Source organism: Pyxicephalus adspersus, chromosome 10 (genome assembly GCF_032062135.1).
Source record: "Pyxicephalus adspersus chromosome 10, UCB_Pads_2.0, whole genome shotgun sequence".
Taxonomy (NCBI): domain Eukaryota; kingdom Metazoa; phylum Chordata; class Amphibia; order Anura; family Pyxicephalidae; genus Pyxicephalus; species Pyxicephalus adspersus.
Genome location: NC_092867.1, coordinates 86,312 through 106,214, shown reverse-complemented (window position 1 = coordinate 106,214; position 19,903 = coordinate 86,312). Strand labels below are relative to the sequence as shown.

At 41.8% G+C, this 19,903-nt stretch overlaps 2 protein-coding genes across 6 annotated transcripts in view; one reads left to right on the top strand and one right to left on the bottom strand.

Moving 5' to 3' along the window:
* INPP5F (inositol polyphosphate-5-phosphatase F) overlaps positions 1-7,766 on the top strand; it is a 21,289-nt gene extending 13,523 nt beyond the window's left edge. For both annotated transcript variants that reach the window (XM_072423831.1, XM_072423830.1), the window contains exons 11-20: positions 432-509; positions 587-707; positions 1,367-1,495; positions 2,623-2,740; positions 2,871-3,069; positions 3,990-4,061; positions 4,162-4,235; positions 4,440-4,568; positions 5,115-5,202; positions 6,106-7,766. In XM_072423831.1, coding sequence (XP_072279932.1) covers positions 432-509; positions 587-707; positions 1,367-1,495; positions 2,623-2,740; positions 2,871-3,069; positions 3,990-4,061; positions 4,162-4,235; positions 4,440-4,568; positions 5,115-5,202; positions 6,106-7,141 — 2,044 coding nt within the window. In that variant the 3' untranslated portion in view covers positions 7,142-7,766. The remainder of the gene's footprint in view (positions 1-431; positions 510-586; positions 708-1,366; positions 1,496-2,622; positions 2,741-2,870; positions 3,070-3,989; positions 4,062-4,161; positions 4,236-4,439; positions 4,569-5,114; positions 5,203-6,105) is intronic.
* A 5,540-nt stretch (positions 7,767-13,306) lies between these two features.
* Positions 13,307-19,903, bottom strand: part of MCMBP (minichromosome maintenance complex binding protein) — an 8,182-nt gene continuing 1,585 nt past the window's right edge. For 2 of the 4 annotated variants that reach the window (XM_072424716.1, XM_072424718.1), the window contains exons 2-15: positions 19,396-19,478; positions 19,056-19,196; positions 18,779-18,820; positions 18,409-18,510; positions 18,022-18,139; positions 17,620-17,759; positions 17,195-17,292; positions 16,434-16,808; positions 16,207-16,324; positions 15,953-16,118; positions 15,027-15,160; positions 14,591-14,755; positions 14,023-14,111; positions 13,307-13,584 (exon numbers count right to left, since the gene is read on the bottom strand). In XM_072424716.1, coding sequence (XP_072280817.1) covers positions 13,458-13,584; positions 14,023-14,111; positions 14,591-14,755; positions 15,027-15,160; positions 15,953-16,118; positions 16,207-16,324; positions 16,434-16,808; positions 17,195-17,292; positions 17,620-17,759; positions 18,022-18,139; positions 18,409-18,510; positions 18,779-18,820; positions 19,056-19,196; positions 19,396-19,478 — 1,898 coding nt within the window. In that variant the 3' untranslated portion in view covers positions 13,307-13,457. The remainder of the gene's footprint in view (positions 13,585-14,022; positions 14,112-14,590; positions 14,756-15,026; positions 15,161-15,952; positions 16,119-16,206; positions 16,325-16,433; positions 16,809-17,194; positions 17,293-17,619; positions 17,760-18,021; positions 18,140-18,408; positions 18,511-18,778; positions 18,821-19,055; positions 19,197-19,395; positions 19,479-19,903) is intronic. The other 2 variants (XM_072424719.1, XM_072424717.1) reach the window with 2 other exon arrangements.

Genomic DNA, 19,903 nt, shown 5'->3' with positions numbered 1-19,903 from the left:
AAGGGTTGATTGGAGGCAGAGTCGCCCTAAGGGTTGATTGGAGGCAGAGTCGCCCTAAGGGTTGATTGGAGGCAGAGTCGCCCTAAGGGTTGATTAGTGGCCTTGTCCTGAGAAGAGAGTTTTATACACAGAGTATCTCTCATGTATATTGTACAGTATATATTAATCTGCTGCTGGAATCACAAGCAAAGCCTAATTAAGCTGTAATGCTAGGAGGGCAAAAAGGAAAGAGAAAACAGAAGAAAATAACATCCTGTAACAAATGGGTAACAAATTAGAACCATGTAATAAATATATATTAAATCACAATGGGAATCTGATGATTTCACAGACAATGTGTCATTTATATCTTCCATCTTTCTTTGTGATTGGCCTTTTATGTTACTAAGTCTCCTCTCACCATTTTCCTGGTTGTGTTTTTATGTCTCTAGCCGTGGGATGAAATTTGAGAATGTGCAGACCCTGACGGATGCCATCTGTGATATTATAACAGACATGAAGTGGTGTTGGTAAGTGTGGGCATGGTGGGGTTCTGGTTCTGTGACTCGTAGAGATGAACACACGCTGATTTCTGTTTGGTTGGTAGGGTGGATCAGGCTGGAGTCATCTGCAAGCAGGAAGGCATATTTCGAGTAAACTGTATGGACTGCCTGGATAGGACCAATGTTGTTCAAGCTGCCATCGCTCGTGTTGTCATGGAACAACAGGTAATAGTACTGGAAATACAAATGAATTGCCTTACCAAACATTTCCATTCTGCACCCCACCCCATCTCGCCTAAATTAATCTACAAAAAAAAAGCTTCAAATTTTCAAGGTCCCTCTACCCTTTATTTATCTTCCTTCTAGGTCACACAAGTTGACCCCTTAAGTCACCTGACCCTTTTCAGTTATATAACTTCTACGTTGTAGCCATTATTATCATTATTATTAAACAGGATTTATATAGCGCCAACATATTACGCAGAATGGTGAGTTGTCAAGGAGGGTGAGGTTGCAGAGTTTAGAAAATACCGGGTCTATAGTGTGTCCAGCTATGTGTGTGGAGAGCAGTTTGGCTGAGGAGGGAAGGTTGGGCTCATCCATTGTAACAATAAAATCACCAAGGATTAGGGTGGGCAGGTCATGGGAAAGATTGTGTGGGAGCCAGGATGCAAAGTTATCCACAAATTGTGATACTGGGCCAGGAGGGCGGTAGACAACAGCAACAATGAGGGGTAAGGGGCTAAAGAGTCGGACAGAGTGGACTTCAAATGAGGTGAAAAAAAGCCATTAATAATTCACTGCTGTGTGCTGTAATAACTTTTGCTAAAATTGAAACAGTTCTAATAAATTTTTGTTTTCTCCTTTTTTCCCTCTTCTTGCAGTTAAAGAAACTTGGTGTAATGCCCCCAGAGCAGCCACTACCAATGAAATGCTATCGGCTGTACCAGATTATGTGGGCAAACAATGGAGATGCCATTAGCAAGCAGTATGCAGGCACAGCCGCTCTCAAGGTCTGTCATCAACTTTCACTTTTCTATTCTTTTCCAGTTTGATGTCACTTCCTGTATAATATCTGGACGCTGTGATGTCGCTCTTGGATGATATAAATAGTCTGTGGTAGAAAGTCTTGTGTGATCATCATACTGTTTTTTGCCTGATGGGGGATCATCTCTTTCTCCTGTGACATACTTTTACATCGGCTGACAATTTGAGCTGATTGAGAAGCTTGTCCAGCAGCGGTGCAGACTGACCCTAATTTTGTACATTTGATAGTTGGATTGTATGATTCCTGGCTGTAAACACTGCTCCACATTGCTCATAAACTGGCTGTTATGAGCTGCTGGTTACGACTGAAGAGGGGATATCAACTATTAATAATATTATGATTTATATAGCGCCCTCATATTATGCAGCGCTGTACATTAAATACAGGGTGGAAATGACAGACAGATACAGACAGTGACTCAGGAAGAGGAGAGGACCCTGCCCCAAAGAGCTTACAATCTAGGAGGTAGGCGAAGTAACGCACAATAGGAGGGGAGATTTGGAGTGGTGGAAAGTAGCGGGGGTTTTAAAAGACAGAAGACGGGTAGACAAGTACTAGAAGTGACTTTTAGATCTTCAGCCATTCTCATTGTCAAGTAAATAGGGCACACTTGTTTTTTTTTGTATGCAAACATGTGAACATTAGCAATGATGGTAAACTAAGGATATTTATTACAAAAACTGTTTCAGCAGCCAAACATTTTCTGCACATGTTCTGCCTTGTGATGGTGGAGCGCTCTGTATGAAGCTGAGCTCCACAATAATTATGCTCCATTTGCTGGATTACTTGTACAATGCAGGAATGTAAAGGAGAATGTCAGGGGACAGCTTAGAGTAGCCAATGGAGAAGGATTGTTCTGGTTGCCAGGAAAGCCAAGAGAAGTAAAACTGCTTTGTTGTGTTATCCTTGACTAAAGCATTGTAAAGCTTATAGTGGATTCTTCCTGCATTTAGCTTTAGTTTCAGCTGCTTCTGAGATCATTGATAGTTTATTACCATGTGCTTGTTTTATTTTCATTTCAGATCAGTAGTAGTGCAGAGTGACATTGATGTTTGAGTGTTTGTCATGTAATAATTAACATTGTCCCTTCAGGGGGATTTCACTCGCACCGGAGAGAGAAAACTTGCTGGCGTGATGAAAGACGGAGTCAATTCTGCTAATCGATATTATTTAAACCGCTTCAAAGATGCGTACCGGCAGGCTGTGATCGGTAAGGGGCGTGCTCCAGACTTTAATACTCATCGGGTGTATTATATGCTTTTATCTTGCCATGTATCTTTCATGACATTCGTGCCGCATCCTTTTGTGGCTTGATTTGCTGTCATGTCTTTTTACTACAGATCTGATGCAGGGGGTCCCAGTGACAGAAGATCTTTACTCCATATTTACTAAGGAGAAGGAACATGAGGCACTCCACCGACAGAGCCAGAGGAACCACCAAGAGCTCATTAGCCAGCTGCTCCAGAACTACATGCAGATCCTCCTGCCAGACAATGAAAAGTTCCATGGTGGCTGGGCACTTATTGACTGTGATCCCAGGTGAGTCTACAGCAATACATTTATATTGACATAATGGTTTTTAGTGTTGGCAGCATCAATATATTGTTACTGCTAGTTATCCCTACTCTAGACCGGTCTTTCACCTTTTTAACATGGAGGAACCCCTTGGAATAACTTTCAGGCCTTCAGGGAACTCCTTCTATAATTTATAAATCCACGAATCACAGTATATTAGTGTGGTGGTCAGTGGGAGGAATTCCAGAGATCCAAAACGATTATTGGTGTCTGTTAAACTGAATGGAGAGTGACAAATTGCTAATTGCAACCTGTGGAGGAACCCTGATTGAGAAACACTGCTCTAAACGGACAACAGAGAACACTTGTATGTCTGTGTGAAATCAGAAATCATATAGAGAACTCCCATCTGTACAAGCCCCCTAACAAAAAGAGATTGTAGTTTGCTCTCTAGTTTACATTAATGAAGGGGGGGTCCTATAGTGGGACGTGGGGGGAAATGTATTCCCTGAAGTTTACAATGTGGGAGAAGTGTGGAGTCTGTGAAAATGTATTCTGCACTTATGTGTGGAGTCTGAAGGTGGGGAAACAACTATTAGGGGGATGTTCTCTAGTGTAGAGTCTGTGGAAGATGCCCCTTACCCTAACATAGTCTGGTGGGGATGTATACTGCTGTTTATTGTGGCATCTTCAGGGGTAAAGAAATATTCTCTGCCCTCTAGTGTTAAGTCTGGGGGTAGAGATGTGTTCTACCCTCTAGTATGTAGCCTGGGGGGAACTTTCTCTACCTTTAGTGTAAATCTTGTCTCTGCCCTTAATTGTGGAGTAAGGGGGTTCTCTGCTCTTTAGTGATAGTGGTGGACATTAGCTCCTGCTTATTGTATGAAAAATATTCAGTATTTGCTCTCTCCTGCTTTCTAACTGGACATTTCATTATCTTGTAGCCTCATTGATGCCACTCACAAAGATGTTGAAGTCCTTCTGTTGCTGTCAAATTGTGCTTATTATGTGGCCTAGTAAGTGACAAACCTCCTACTTCTCATACTCAGTTACTTCTCATGACATTTTGGGAACTCCGGCTTGTCCACCACTAACACTGTTTCTTCTCTTGTTCAGCTATGATGATGAGGTGGACAAAGTGAACCAATATCAACGCTTAAGTTTAGATGATTTGGAAAAGATTGAGATTGGTGAGCTGTTCCCTTGTTGTTACCATGTGTAGGCATCTCATTTATTATAATCCAATCGTCCTAACTATTCTGTGCCCCATTCTTCAGATGTATTGTTACCCTTTGTGTTCTTCTCATTCTTTTCTCTGTTCAACTCCGCTGTTATCTTCTCCTTGTCCTTTGCCTTTTCTGCCATATTGTGATGTCATTTTTCCTTTGGCTCAGGTCCTGAACCCACATTTTTTGGGAAGCCCAAATTTTCCTGTATGCGGCTGCACTACAGATACAAAGGGAACAGTGGCTACTTCCACACATTGAGGGCTGTGGCCCGAAGCCCTGAAGAGGATGGAAAAGGTAAATTCAAAATATTGTTTGAGTTTTTTTATATAGAATACAGATGAAAGAGGGAGGAGGTGCTAGGCTGATAAGAGCCTGTTAATAAAACCTTTACATTGGGGTGCCTAGGAGGCTTCATGAGATTGCTGGGGGATGCTGATCATTTACCTTGTCACACATCAACCTTTACCCATATGGCAGCCGAGTCCATTCACAGAAATGTCTGATTTTGAGATTTGTATACTTGTGCATCTCACCAATCTGCAAAACCCAATGAAAGTAATTTACATTATAGGGTTGGCTTAATAAATACCCAGACCCATTAGAACTAGTGGAGCTTCACTTTTTACAGCACTGAGTTGGCTGACCTGCTTAAAACAAATACTTTGTGTACGGTTTATACTCTCAGCAATATATGTGAAAGATATAATGCTGAATTATTCATGGCAATATTCGGTCATTTTTATAATCCTAATTGCAGTTACTGAACTTATTCTTATTAAGAAGGTAATATCTTATTAACTTTGAGTTTTTCACCTTTAGCCCAAATCTGTTTGATTTCAGATACACTGCTGTGTATAGCAGAGATGTTGCGGATTACCAAACAAGCCATGGAGTCTGATGTTCCCATTATTGAAAAGAAACTGGAGAGGTGAGGGTCTAGCTGATGGGAATGGAGATGGATGTGTATTGTTATGTACGATGGATGGATGATGGATGTGTGTTATGTACGATGGATGGATGATGGATGTGTATTATTTGATGGATGTGTATTGTTATGTACGATAGATGGATGATGGATGTGTATTGTTATGTACGATGAATGGATGATGGATGTGTGCTATGTACGATAGATGGATGATGGATGTGTATTGTTATGTATGATGGATGGATGATGGATGTGTATTGTTATGTACGATGGATGGATAGATGTGGATACCACTACCCAGTGAATGGTGGTGATCAGTCCATCAAGCATGCTGTATGAGGTACACTTGTGTCCAACTTCTGCTTTGTTCTCCTCGATTTACATGTAGCAGTTTGGTAAAAATTCCGTTTGGTGTAAATAAAGTGTCTGGTTTTCACCTTGTGATGCCAATCAATGGAGCACGATGTATATTGTTTCTGGTATGAAGGGCTCCACTTAGGGTTTTGTAGTTTTTGTTTTAATGGATTGACTTGGTGTTTATAGTATGTGGTATGATGATAAGGGCATTGTGATTTGTCATTTATAGTACAATGGGACCAGAAGTGGGTTTTATTGTTTCTGGTGTAGTGAGATTGGCTATGGTTTTTTTTTTTTTTTTTGATATGATGGGATTAATATTGTGGTTTGTAGTTTCTGTTATGCAGGGATTCCATTATACATGACCAGATTTATGCTAATACTGTAAAGAACTGCATGGTGTCCTAGTCTGTAGTTAAGTTGCCATTATCCCCTCAGATGAATTATTTTGAAGCATCTCTGGAATTTCCAAGCTGGGAGCTGTTTGCATGTAATGTAAGCTTGTATTTTATATTCTCCAAACAGTGTCTGCCCTGTGTTTTGTTACAGAAAGAGCAGCAAGCCCCATGAAGATATAATGGGGATACATTCCAAAAGCCAGAAACTGGGGATGAACAGCATGGGCCTCACTCAGAGCAAGAACTACTTGATGAGTAAATTTTCTTCCCTTAATCAGAAAGTTAAACAATCAAACATCGGAAGTCTACGCAAATTAGGTACATTTAATAAATCAGAAATGAAAGGCTTTCTGAAACCCAACCTGCAGGTCAATCTGTGGAAATCTGATAGCAGCTTAGAACATCCCAGCACGGAGACCAAAGATCACATGGAGTCAGACTTGGAACTCTCCTCTGACAGTGACTCATTTCATTCCGATGACTTCATTCCTAAATCAGATGATGATGGCCAGGTACCAGGCTCCCTAGAGAACATTGGAGTGGACTATGTATTACCTAGCTGTGGCATCATTGCTTCTGTCCCACGATTAGGTAGCCGCTCTCAGTCTGTCAGTAGTGCTGAGCTAAGTCTTCACATTCCTACTGAAATTCAGGTAACGCAGTGTGAAGCATCACCAGAGGAAAATCTACTTGTAGATTTTGGAACCCCGATCGATGCTTACTGCCACCAGTTTGTCCATGATGCCCACACCAAAGATGGTAACTGTAATGATGATAATAAAGAACAAATGGATCGTGTATTATTGAGCAATAATTCTCCTGAAACATCTAATGTAGTGGACGCAGAAACAGAACAACTTCACCGGCCTTCACAACTTGAGGTATCTGGAACTGACAATGGCTCCCGACTGTCTGTTGACCTTTCTGCAGCCTCAGGTCGTTCCAGTCCCGGATCTGCAGCCTCTCCAGCAGACAGCAATAGCAGCAGAGTTGTCTCTCCATTCGCCAAGATTCGAAGTTCTGTAGTCCAGGTGGCAAACATCACTCATGCTGGACTGGCACAAGGGATTAATTTTGCTGTGGCTAAAGTGCAGAAGTCTCCAGAGCCAACGTCTGTTCCAGCTGAGCTACCAAATGACTTCAAAGAACTGTTTACACAGTGTCAGACCCGCATTATACAGATTTAGATGATGCAGCAAATTCCATCTATAAATGGCATCACTTGCAAGAATGTTTACATTTTTATTTTGTCTGTCGATAGAAATGTCCTCAAACTGGGAGCTGGATGAATGTGCATTATTTTACTGTACCTTAAACAGATTGTTGTGGTGTTTTTAGTAGGAGAAGCACTGTATTTTAGTTACTATTTATTTTTTTAGGTTTTTTTCTATAACATTGTTACTTGTGAGATGCTTTATATACATGCGTCACTGACACCTTTTTTCCAGTCTTCCCTCTTTGCCTTATCACTTTCTATAAGATTCAAGGCACTGAAACGATCACTGCCTGGCCAGTAAAGTATTAGATGGACCAACCCTTTACACTGGAGAGTTCTAGATATATGATAAAGCTTTGGGGGTCCTGTAGATACCGGCGCTATTTAAGTTTTGGACCTTGGCAGTTCTGTAGTAGAAGTTGTGTGTTCTTGTTCACTTTATATTTGAATCTTGATAGATTATCAAATGTCAGAATGTTTAACTTGTACTTTGTGGTGTGCCTATGTCAAAATTGTTCCACTAAAACTATTTATTTGTTGTGTGACTGTTCTGTGTAATGAAAGGGAATTATTTTAATAAAAAAGTTTTCACCTTGCGCCGTGTGCTGTATTGTGGAATTGATTCATTGGCTTTCCAACAAAATGAGGTTATTAGTGGTCTCTGCAGAGTTTAGGGTTTTACCTTCACCCTTGTTAGAGACACCTCAGATCAGAAAGTGGAAAAATCAGTTTTACAATGAGGGATAAACATTATGCAACCCTAGACTGATGGAAGGTCAGTGGTGATTATTATATCCAAAATTGTTATGGTATTGGGGTTAAATCTGTTCAATACATATTAATTTTTAAGCAAACTCTAAGCTGCAAACACTGTGGCATGAATTGTACAAGAAAGATGTTTGAAATCCATTCCCACTGCCTGCCCTATGTACAGTCTGGGTGGAATCCATATGCATTTGAATGATGTTTTTATGGCTTTTGCTTCATTTGTCCAATCTGCATTTTTGTGGAAACTGTTTTTCATAAAACTCAGAAAACAGAATCAAGCAAAAAGCAAAGCATTAAAGCAGCTGATGTTTTGCCAGACTTAATTTACCTAATTAGGGTAAAAGCCCAAACACCAGAAAAGTAGCATTTGTATACTGCCTAGACCCAAAACCTGGCCGGGCTGAATTACTCCGCCTGCAAACTTTAGAGCTATAAATGGCTGTCATTAGTGTGGCAGCAATAGGATTGCATACTTCAGCCTATTATTATAGCGCCAACATATTACGCAGCGCTGTACAAAGTCCAGAGTCATGTCACTAGCTGTCCCTCAATCTAATGTCCCTACCATAGTCATATGTCATTACCACAGTCCAAGGTCAACTTTAGGGGAGAAGCCTAACTGCATTTGTGGAATGTGGGAGGAACCCGGAGGAAACGCACACAAACACCTGCAGGAGAACCTGCAAACTCCATGCAGATAGAGTCCAGGTTGGGATTCCAACCTGCGACCCAGCACTGCAAAGGCCAGAGTGCAAACCACTGAGCCACCGAACTAGCGCACCTTAGGCACAATTTAGAAGCCTAATGCCAAAAATTCCCAAGACCTATTTATCTTGTGTAAAATGATTGTTAGGGAATTGTATAACCCAGGGGTCGGCCAGATACGGCCTAGCCGGTAGTTCGTTCCGACCTAATGACCCCTGGCGTTAGGAACTACTGGAGCTCCGGCGCCGCCCCCTTGCAGTTGCTCCTCTATTTACCACGGCTGGCATTGATACTTCCGCCGCTGCGGTAAATAGGGAACCCTCTCTGAAGGTAAATCCCTCTTCCTCCGCAATGCATACAGAGGAAAGAGATTTCACATCAGGGCGGTTGCCTGGTGGTTGGTGGAGCCAATAGGGCGGTCCCGGCCTAGTGTGCTCCCCCCCCCAACCCATAAATGGCCTAGTGGCCATAAAACTTTGCCGACCCCTGGTATAACCTGAACCTTACAGCAGCCAAGTGAGAGTGATGGCTGAAGCACCTTGTGCTGGTACCAGTACAAAGGTAAAGAAATGAATTCTCCCCAGAGCCCACACTCCTACAGCTAAGATGATGGGCAAGATGCTCATCACTATCTATTTCAGTTATATGCTCATGTCAAACACATCTGTACATGGTTGGCTATTCTAAGTAAACAGAAATGTTGTCAGGTTTAATAAAGTGAATGTTTAAACAAATGAAATAAAGATTCTCAATATCTTCAGTAAATTACCCTAAACCTATGGGTAACAACTTACCCTGTTGTCAATAAATCGGTGCCGAGTGATGGATCCAATGCAAGGGACGGGTGTATAAATCGAAACCGTAAGAAGTCTGCTTCTATCAGCTTTGTCAGGGAGACTTGTGTACATTTTGATTAGAAGAAACCGCCGCAGTGAGCTCAAGAAAGAGGAAAGTGATTGTTTCATTTGTATGTAAGTCTGCTGAGTAAAAAATGGCTGTCTAATGGTGATTGGCTTGGAATTGGATAAAGGGGATAACTTTGTAGAAAGACTGCAAACTTACATGCAGAAGTAAAGAATGGGAGTAAGGAGCCCAAATGATGCAGAGCAGCCAGCACTGAAGAAAAAAAGAGAAAAATTAGTAGGAAGACCAAACTGCTGCTGCCTCCGCTGAATTATGAGCCACAGAGGTCGAATATCCCACCATCGTCCCTGAACATGCTTCTCTTCTCTGCTAAAGGCATTATAAACCGACAAAGTTTTTATCAAGTCTGTGACCTGGCTCGTAAGTTTCTTATTATCAAGGCTATGAGGATGCACTAGGTCACCATCAATATAAGTGGGGAAAACAATCTGTAGATGAATTGCTGAAGCCACTATAGTCAAAGTGGAGAATACTGGCCTCAAGACTATTCAGGCCTTCCCCCACCTCTTAGATTGTAAGCTCTTCTGGGCAGGGTCCTCTCCTCCTCCTGTGCCACCCTTATTTATTGTGCAGCGCTGCATTATATGTTGGCACCATATAAATAGTGTTTAATATTAATTATCAGTCTGGGTTAAAGATAGTAAAGGGCTTCTTACAGCTTAAAGCCCCCAATTCTGATTCTCTTTCAGCCGAAGTTACATCCACCAAAAAAGTAGTCCTTAGGGTTAATGTCCACATACAGTAAGGTCCATAAATATTTGGACAGACAACTTTTTTTTCTAATTTCAGTTCTGTACATTACCGCAATTAACTTGGAATGAAACAACTGAGATGCAGTTGACCTGCAGACTTTCAGCTTTAATTCAGTGGGTTGTACAAAAAGATTGCATAAAATGTGAGGAACTAAATCCTTTATTACACAATCACTTCATTTCAGGGGTAATAAGTAATTGGACAATTGCCCCAAAGGTTATTTCATGGGCCGGTGTGGGCAATTCAAAAAAAATAGGATCACTTTTTGCATCAAAAAATGACAGAATTAGAACGCTAGGGGGGTTAAAGCTGAAAGTCTGCAGGTCAACTGTATCTGAGTTGTTTCATTTTAAATAAATTGTGGTAATGTACAGAACCAAAATTAGAATAAAGTTGTCTCCGTTCAAATATTTATGGATCTAACTTTATGTGAGCATGAAAAATTACCTGAAGAAGGTAAGAAAGTGGGGTTTTTGGGACTCCATGTACTCCCTTCCCCCCACCCCAATCCTGGCTTTCCTGTCAGCCTTATTCCTCTTACTCTCTTCTGGTTTTTTCATGTTCCATTTATGTATAACCTTCTCTAGACCTTTTTTACTTTTTATAGTCATTTCCCGTTTATGGTTGCTGCTACCTGTGGATCATGCTCGGGAACTCCTCAACATTCGTAACTTCATGTATCTCACCCTCAGGACTTATTGCCTAATGTAGCTCTTTTGGTTTTGTAGTAATATTTCTTATAATTTTGTGTCTTTTACTGACTATTAATTTTGTATAATTTTATATATAAACATTAATACAAATATTGAAACAGAAAACATTTCCCGGGAAAGAGATTTACTGGCTGCTATGTAGTCACTTTCTCACGAATATATTTCTGGTCCTGTATCTATTGCTGTCACATTGTCCATCCTCAAGAGTACTACTGACTTCTCTGCTAACTACCCTGTTTCCCCTATAATAAGGCACTCTTATATTGCCCTAGGTCTTATTTTCAGGGGGATGTCTTATTTTTCCATGAAGAAGACTACAGTACACATTTATTGTTGAAAATCACTCATGTGCCATTCATTGTCCCCTTCTGTTCACTGACTTACCTTTTTTTGCTTCTACGGTACAGCCGGGTAACAGACTCCGTTAGGGCAGGGATCAGCAGCTTGCTTCTTAGTGCAGAGTCGCGGGGGCGCATGTGCCGGCTTGTTAGTTTCAGTTTCGCTCTGCACTGCAGCCATCGAGGAGACACACACAGTATCGGGTATCGGAGGAGGTCTTATTCGCGGGTTAGTGCCTTATTTTATTTAAGCAAAAATCGGGGCTGCCTTATTTGATAGGGATGCCTTATCATCAGGGAAACACGGTAGGTAGACACCTCCTGAAAGCAAACAGGACTTGTCATAGCTTTAGAACTTTCAAACCACTTGCCTTGGGCTTCTCATATCCACAAGATGGCATTTGGTGTCGGGGGCTATTCTTGGGCTAGAGAGACACCATAACAGGTTTGAGTCCCAAGTCCAGCACTACAAGCTTAAGCTTCTTTTCACGGCCTGGGAACTACACTTCCCTGTTGTAGATCTGATCTCCCCAACTGAGAAGCAAAGCCTACTTTGAAGGGCCAATGAGCCCACATTACCATTGGAAAGTTGGAGATCATGATTGTCATATTCCTGAAACATTGAAAAGCTTTTAGATGTGGAGTAACGAAGACCCTGTGGCTCCTGTGGATTATTAGAATCTTCTCCCATACTATTATATTATATACTATCGCCTGCATCTACAGTAACTGACTCTTTGTCAAATGTGATAAGCCATCCAAAGTCAGTGCGTGGGGGTAAGATCCCGGGCTGAAAAGAAATCTTCCCTGTACTGGCCAGAAGATGATGAATCATTATCACTTTGGTGAAGGGGAAGGCTACAACTGAAAAATGAATGAAAAGGAACTGGTGCGCCTTACTGAAAATTGAATCCCACTTCCTATGTCACTGGAATATGCAGAAAGCAGCCATTAGAGTAATCAACAATAACCAACCTCCTGGAAGAAACTTTGCTCTGGAAATCCTGATTGAAGTGGGACAGTGTAAAAAGTAAGCACACAATATCCTGTGGATGTCAAACCAATCTACAATGGATGGAGTAGAAAATTCCTATTTAAAGGAAGGCAAAATGCCTTTTGGAATAATGATGCATCCGGCTTTCTCCATGTCACCTGTACTGCCACCTTTAGTTGCAAAGAAAATCCTCCAGGGAATTTTCAGTAGTGTAAAATAACTGCACAAAAATTTGATCTAGTGTATGGAGTGTATATGCCATACACTAGGTGGATGAATCCTAGATTTAAAAAAAAAAAAGGCATGGAAGAAAAAAAACATCTTACAATACCCTGAAAAAAGAAAAATCAAGCTTCTACATGTGGTAGGCTTGTAATTGGAACACATCATGGACTGAATAATGCCTATTCCAGGTGATAGGAAGACTGATATCCAGCAGAAATCACTATATATATATATATATATATATATATATATATTTTATTATATTATTTCTCAGAAATAACCTGGCCTTATAGTGAAAGCAGGAGAATCTCGGACAGACTGGAGTCTGGGTGGAAGCCAATGATGTGTGCCTACTAGCAGCTGCAATGCTTTACTTACCTAAAACAGGTATAGAGCAAGCAAAGTCAGAACTCACTAGCTACATGCTTCTACCTGGTAATGGCTCCAAATAATAAAACGATTTCAGCAGCATGACAGCAAAGATAGTTTACTCTTGAAGGAAACCTGTACTGACCATAGATGTGGATAATGAAGTATTCAAACCTTAGTAATTCAGGTCACTGACCCTGCATAGTTTACAAAGCAGAATCTAACTTTAGTTGTGTTATGCCAGCAAAGGTGTTTTGTATGAACATTGTCTCCCAGTGCTTGTCAATCATAAATGGTCAGGCAAGTCCTTCCTAGTGTGAACTTTTATAGGTTCTAAACAAGAGCTAGACAATTTAGACCTTTTAATAGCAAAAATATAATCTATGAAAAAGCAAGCCAGCAAAAAACAATTCCCTAAGCCAATCAAAGTCGTCCCCTTGGTGGGCAACAGCACCAATTCCACCAATACTGGATTGCAGCATAGCAATAAAATAGAAATTAAAGTTCATTGCCACTGAAATGTTTCTGGTCTTGGAGACGATTCTTCCTTTGTGACTCTAGCTCTTTGGCCTTAAACCACGTTTCTCGGGAAAGAGATCTGTGACCTGAACTGAGTGAAAGCAATCTAGGAAAAAGACAAAATTCCAATTATTTTCAAAAGATGACCAACATCCTACAATTCAAAGTAGAAAAGGACTAAAGATGACACAATGCTGATTAGATGTGCATCCTCCAACACTAATATTAATTGGCAGTATAGATTGTTATAGGCTTCATGCCTTCTGATGGTAAAAGGATCCGCACTTCTCTGGATCCAGGTTGTGCTATACAACACACAATACTATGACAATTATATATAGGTCCTGCCAAGGTTGTCGGATGCTCTCCTAAAGATCAGTGAGCCGTTTCAGCTAGGGTGGTTATTGTGTCATCCACACATCTATGGACCATTGTCATGGCTGCTATATGAATTTTCAGGGGAGGGGTAAAAAAAAATGTATTACTAAAGAAAAACCTGAAATAGAAAAAAATAACAGCTCTGTGCTAATGGTAGAAAACTTACCGAGCCACAAGCAGCTGTCTGTGCAGGTCATCAGCACTGATACTCTGAGGATCATCTCTCCTCATGTCCACAAAATCATCTTCAACAGACTTAGGAAAAAAAAAGAATTTATATAAAATAGAAAACTGAAAAATGAACATGTCCAGAAAGCTCTTAATGTATGGCAGAATGTGAATGGAAAATCTAAAGCCATAAGATTTATTTTAGCATGTTGGACACAAATTAGATTGTGGACTATTCAAATAAAAATAACAGTAATAATAGATGGGTCCTTCCCCCTCCCCACATACCTACTATAGGAGTCCACAATCAGATTTATCTGTACGTACTGTAAGAGTCCACAATGCAATCCACTCCCCCACACTTCAAAGGAACTCTTTAGAATACAAATATGAGATGTTCCAGGAATGAGTTGCTAACCTGGAGGAAGAAGTTCCCGTACTGCACATTTGCTTTATATCTGTGATTTCTCACAAGCAGTATGGCGGATGTAGCTCACATCTGGACCCTCATTTCTAAATGTGTATCTCTGCCAACATTTCTTGTTCCCTCAGGTCCCTATTCGTACCTTGGTGACATCCTCAGAGATGCTGTAGTCCATCAGCCGTAGAAGACTTAAGTAAATGCGAAACTTGTTAAGCAGGGATGGCAGTACCGCAGTCAGCAGAGCCCCCATATACTGCTCAATATCGGGAGGCATCAGCTCCGGTTTTAGGGAAACCTGGCAGTCAGACTGAAAGGAAAAAGAAATGAAGAATTAGAAGACCAGAACGAACTTCAAGGAATCAGAAACTATATATACATAAACATGCAGATATTCCAAGTATGATAATAGCAGACATCTCTGGACAGAATATAGATATAATCTATCAGATGCTTTCTGATTTGCTGCTACCCAATGAAGACTGAAAACTGTTCTTTGGAAGTGTACATGGTGCCTACAAAATACAGTTTGTTGCCGTGTCATCCGTGTCCATAGCTAAAGGAAATAAAAGGCAACTTACTGGGAGCAGTGATCGACCCTCTGAGGTGATGAGCACATTAATATTACAGGGGAATTCCATCTGGTGGTAACTAAAATCATAGTCCACTTTCTGCCAGGTGATCACATTACCCAGTGCAGTGACATTGCGGACACCTGAAGAGAAGAAAGTAATGAGAAAATGAATGCAAAACAGGGGTGTTCAGGAGTAAAAAAGGACAGCAGAGCACAGTGTGGCAAGGCGAACAAGGACATAAAAGGAACCCCCCCATCCAATGTACACATTTTCCATACAAAACATAGGAAAATATCTGCTAGTTTTCATAGATTTGTGTATTTCTATTGCAGTACAACTCCTATGTTTTATGCCTTTAAACAGCCAGCAAGTACATTAACCCATTATGTAATCAAGGTGCATGTGTTCTATAGATTAAGGAAGAAGTGAAAGGACTGACTGCATAACCAAGCATAGTGCACAGGTCAGCTCTGGACTTATACAGGTCAGCTCTGGATTGGCAGAATCTGCAGCTGAACAGAAATATAAAAACAAACATTCCAGCAGAGCATAAGGCAGATTGTTTTTTTTTGGAATAGTTCATTGCTGGGATTTACATATAAAATCTGTCTGTTCTGTAAAATAATGGGACTGTAGGGGTTATGTTAGGCGTTACATGCCACAGGATATGTTTTCTGTCTAGCCCTAAATCCAACACTGCCCTAATCCCAACTCCATTATATTCCAGGACTCCTATCTATTCCCACATGCATGCCATGCTTAGATATCTGGTTGGATCTGATAGAAACTGGCAGTAATGTGCAGCATTAAATAAAGGCATTGGGTTCTCGGCTCAGTCAGCAGATCACAGGGTTCAGCATGCACTAAGATGCCCATGTGTTTAGGATGATGCATCAGTCAGTGATGGGATCTATAACCCCTTTTCTACTAACCCATGGTGTCCAGCTGACCCTGCTCCAGCAGAGTTTCATCCACCAAAAGTGATGTGTGGGATGACAGTTGTAGGATTCCACTCAGCAGACGGTTGGCAGTGTAATCCTTCTGGGGGATAAAACGTAAGCGGTTCATGTTTTCTATGGTCATCGGGAGGTAATGAGACTGAAAAAAAATATATAAATAGAACATTTTGTGGACAGGTGTCATAATGGCTATTTTAGATACCTTGATCTACAAATAATGATCTTACTGCAGGCACCAACTGCTGCACCACACGATACAACTGCTGTGTGAAGATGCCATTCCGTGGGCAGCCGCTAAGATTCAAAGCGAATTTTCCTAAAGGCAGCACATCCCTTCGAGCATACCTGCCACACACAGGAACTACAATTAGATTAATTGCCACCACTGTGGATAATGTGTTCTGCATGTAAAGCTTGGTATGTGTCACACTATAAATACACAACAAATACTCACACGGTGGAGATGAGGTGAAAGATAAGATATTCAGCAGCCAGGCTGTCTCCCAGCATAACGTGTGTACAAAAGTCTAAAAGCTCTGACCGTGTGCAGGACAATTCTGCCATGAAGCTAGCCATACCTGTGTTGGACATATAACAGTGAGGGGCAGGATGACATGAATTGAGAAACCACAGACAAACAGAAGACTCACATTGTTTACTTTCGTCGGTCTCACAGACAGAGTTTGGGATTAGCGGGTTAATGTGATGCAGTTTCTGTACAATGATGGCATGGATCCGTGGCACAAGAGAAGTGGGTGGACTGTGTACTCGCTGCTCCTCCAGTGTGTCCATACTGTCTGCAGGATCCAACCAGGCACACAGCAAATCCCTGCCAATATAATGCATTGATATTCTTTGCAGTCTTCAGAGGATGGCATTATTCAGCTCGCAGCACAACCCAAACACCAACTGACATAACAATGCTAAAATCCTCAGGAGATATTTCCAGCTACCACAGTTAAAAATTGATACTGACCTTGGATATTATCCATAATACAAGGGGCTGTGAAACCCAGGGAACACAATACTGCAGGGAATATGGTGAGAAATAATCTTTTTCCTTCCTTTGGATCATCTGGGGGTGTGAAGATGGGTACTTGGCAGGTTTACATTTATTTACTCATTGGTAGAACTCTATTTGCAGTCGTGTGTGTGGCACCAGGCAGTAAATCACATGACATAGGGGCAATAAGTCAAATTACAGTTACAGCTTACCTGTCCTCATTTAGGGTACTTAGTATTGGCTCCACAGATAATACTCCATACACCTCCAGAAGGTCGTTCACTTTGAAACTGTCCCAGTTCTCATACACCTGTACAAGAGTGAAAATTAATCCCAAAGACGAAACTATCTCCATGACAGATGACAAAAATATCACCCAGATGTAGAGGAACCATGACAGGATACTACAGAAGTTACACCATTCGATCAACCAGAAACCGCTATTTTCTTGTCCACCACCATCAGTGTGACCAGCTGGGGTTCTTACCAAATTAGAGGAAGGGTAACTTTTGCATGCTAAATCCAATAGAGATTTGCTGCAGGGACTCACAAACACTGGCCTGCATAAGTTAACCCCCCCCCATTACACAGACATTGCAAGACATGCAGCCCCAATATGTCTGGGCTATGTATTTACCTTTACAAGACAAGCTGGCCCCTTCTCCTCAGGGAGGGGAAAATTGAGATTCAGAGGAGCACTGCTGGCTGTGGCCATTTCCTGCAATTTCTTCTGTGACTCTATCTCTTGTCTTTTGGGAATATTAGCCCCACTTACATCTGGAGAGAAATACACAAAAGACCAGATAAGGAAATGACAATTCAGCTCATCCTCCAAAACATTCCATATCAGAGAATTCAAATGCCAACACGAACCAACAGTCAATTCAGTCTCTACCCATGGATGAGAGTCTGAAAGCAGCCACACACTGCAAACACATTATATAATCGGGGCAGTGCAGGAAGGACAAAGTGCTAAACAACTACCGCTAGGCAGGTGGGAACGATGTATGATCTATTGAGATTAACCACCAGGACTTACCTATGCGCTGTTCTGTAGGGGAAGAAGAGTGTTCATCTTCATCGTAGCTGCGTTTGTGGCGGTTTGGAATGTATGAGGTGGAGGGGGAAACTCTGGCCTGGCTGAAACTGCTGTAAATGTGAACTTTATAAGGAAAATAAACCAACTGTGTTCTGGGGACAGAGAGAGAGAGAGAGAGACACTAAAACTCCACAAACATTCTGCACAGTCCTTAGAAATCAATGAATGAAGGTAAGTATAACCAGCCAATGAGTATAAAGAAGAGAGAAAACTCCTCCATACTTAATACTCTAACACCTATGGATATTCACTGGAACAGTGAATGGGAGGCATGAGGCTGGGGGCATTTCTAAGGATGGAGGGCAGTCAGAGTTTGCAAAAGGATATCTCTTTTACCCAGGAAGACTCTCCCGGGACAGGAACACAATAGAAGGTCTGCCGCTCTGACGTGACTGTCCTGGAGGAGTTTATATCGACTTCCTGCTGTGGCTGCAACACAATTTAGAACATTACATTATCACTGGCTACAGCAAGATGTACTGACAGTCCTCACGTCATTCCCGGGGACACCTATATGTACTGACAGTCCTCACGTCATTCCCGGTCATTCCCGGGGACACTAAGATGTACTGACAGTCCTTGCATAATTGGTTGGCCTACATATACTGATAGCCGCATAAAATTCCTGGGGTCACTTAGATGTCCTGCCCTGCCCCCCCCTTTCCCCAGGGTGACCATTTTCCTCTCTGAAGCTCACCGTACAATCTGCCACATCCCGGTACTTGCCAAGGTGCAAAGCCTGTAAATACAGATATTGCAGATAGAAGTTATCAGCAGGACACAGCTCATGCAATACACACCAGTCAGATGAGAGCTAGAATGAACAATAAGATCCCTAGGTGTGCAGAAGGGAATATTCATGTCAATTGGTTACACCAAGCTAAGGAAAATATTCAGTATGCCGGGGGGGGGTGTGAAGCTTCACTGTGTGCAATGGCTGCCAATTGTCCTCCTTCTATATGAATGTAACTCACCCTGGCATTATTGCTGTGGTCCAGCGTCTCATAGACACCCATGTAATACTCTGGATCAAACATGTCCTGCACCATACAGCGAAAACGCACCAGACTGTTTGGTTTCAGGTAGTGCAGAGGCACATCGTTCAGACTGGGAACCTACAAGACAAAGCATAAAAATTGGATGCACAGCCAACCAATGACGCTGTGATTCCACACAATTATTTGTGGCAGGATCACTGATATTCATTTATCAGCCACACAATCACAGCTTCTTGCTTACTGACAGCAGTACATATAGTAGGTGGAGAATATCAAATATGATTTCTGTACATATAACTCACACACCATAACCTACCCAGCATGATTGCTTCTCCTGTATCTTCTCCTGGAAGAAATCTATCACCTTCTCTTCCCAGCCAGGAAGAGCCTCACTGATCTCTGAAAGAAACAATATAAGAGACAATATTCCTCTCTATCATTAAATACACCCCTCCCCCAACACATCACAAGTGCCCCTACACATGGGGTATGATGGTGACGTGGGATGACCGAGCACTGCTGACACATGGCCTATGATGGTGATGTGGGATGGCCGAGCATTGGCGACACATGGTGTATGATGGTGATGTGGGATGACCGAGCATTGGCGACACATGGGGTAGGATGGTGATGTGGGATGACCGAGCATTGGCGACACATGGGGTAGGATGGTGATGTGGGATGGCCGAGCATTGGCGACACATGGCGTATGATGGTGATGTGGGATGACCGAGCATTGGCGACACATGGCGTATGATGGTGATGTGGGATGGCCGAGCATTGGCGACACATGGCGTATGATGGTGATGTGGGATGGCCGAGCA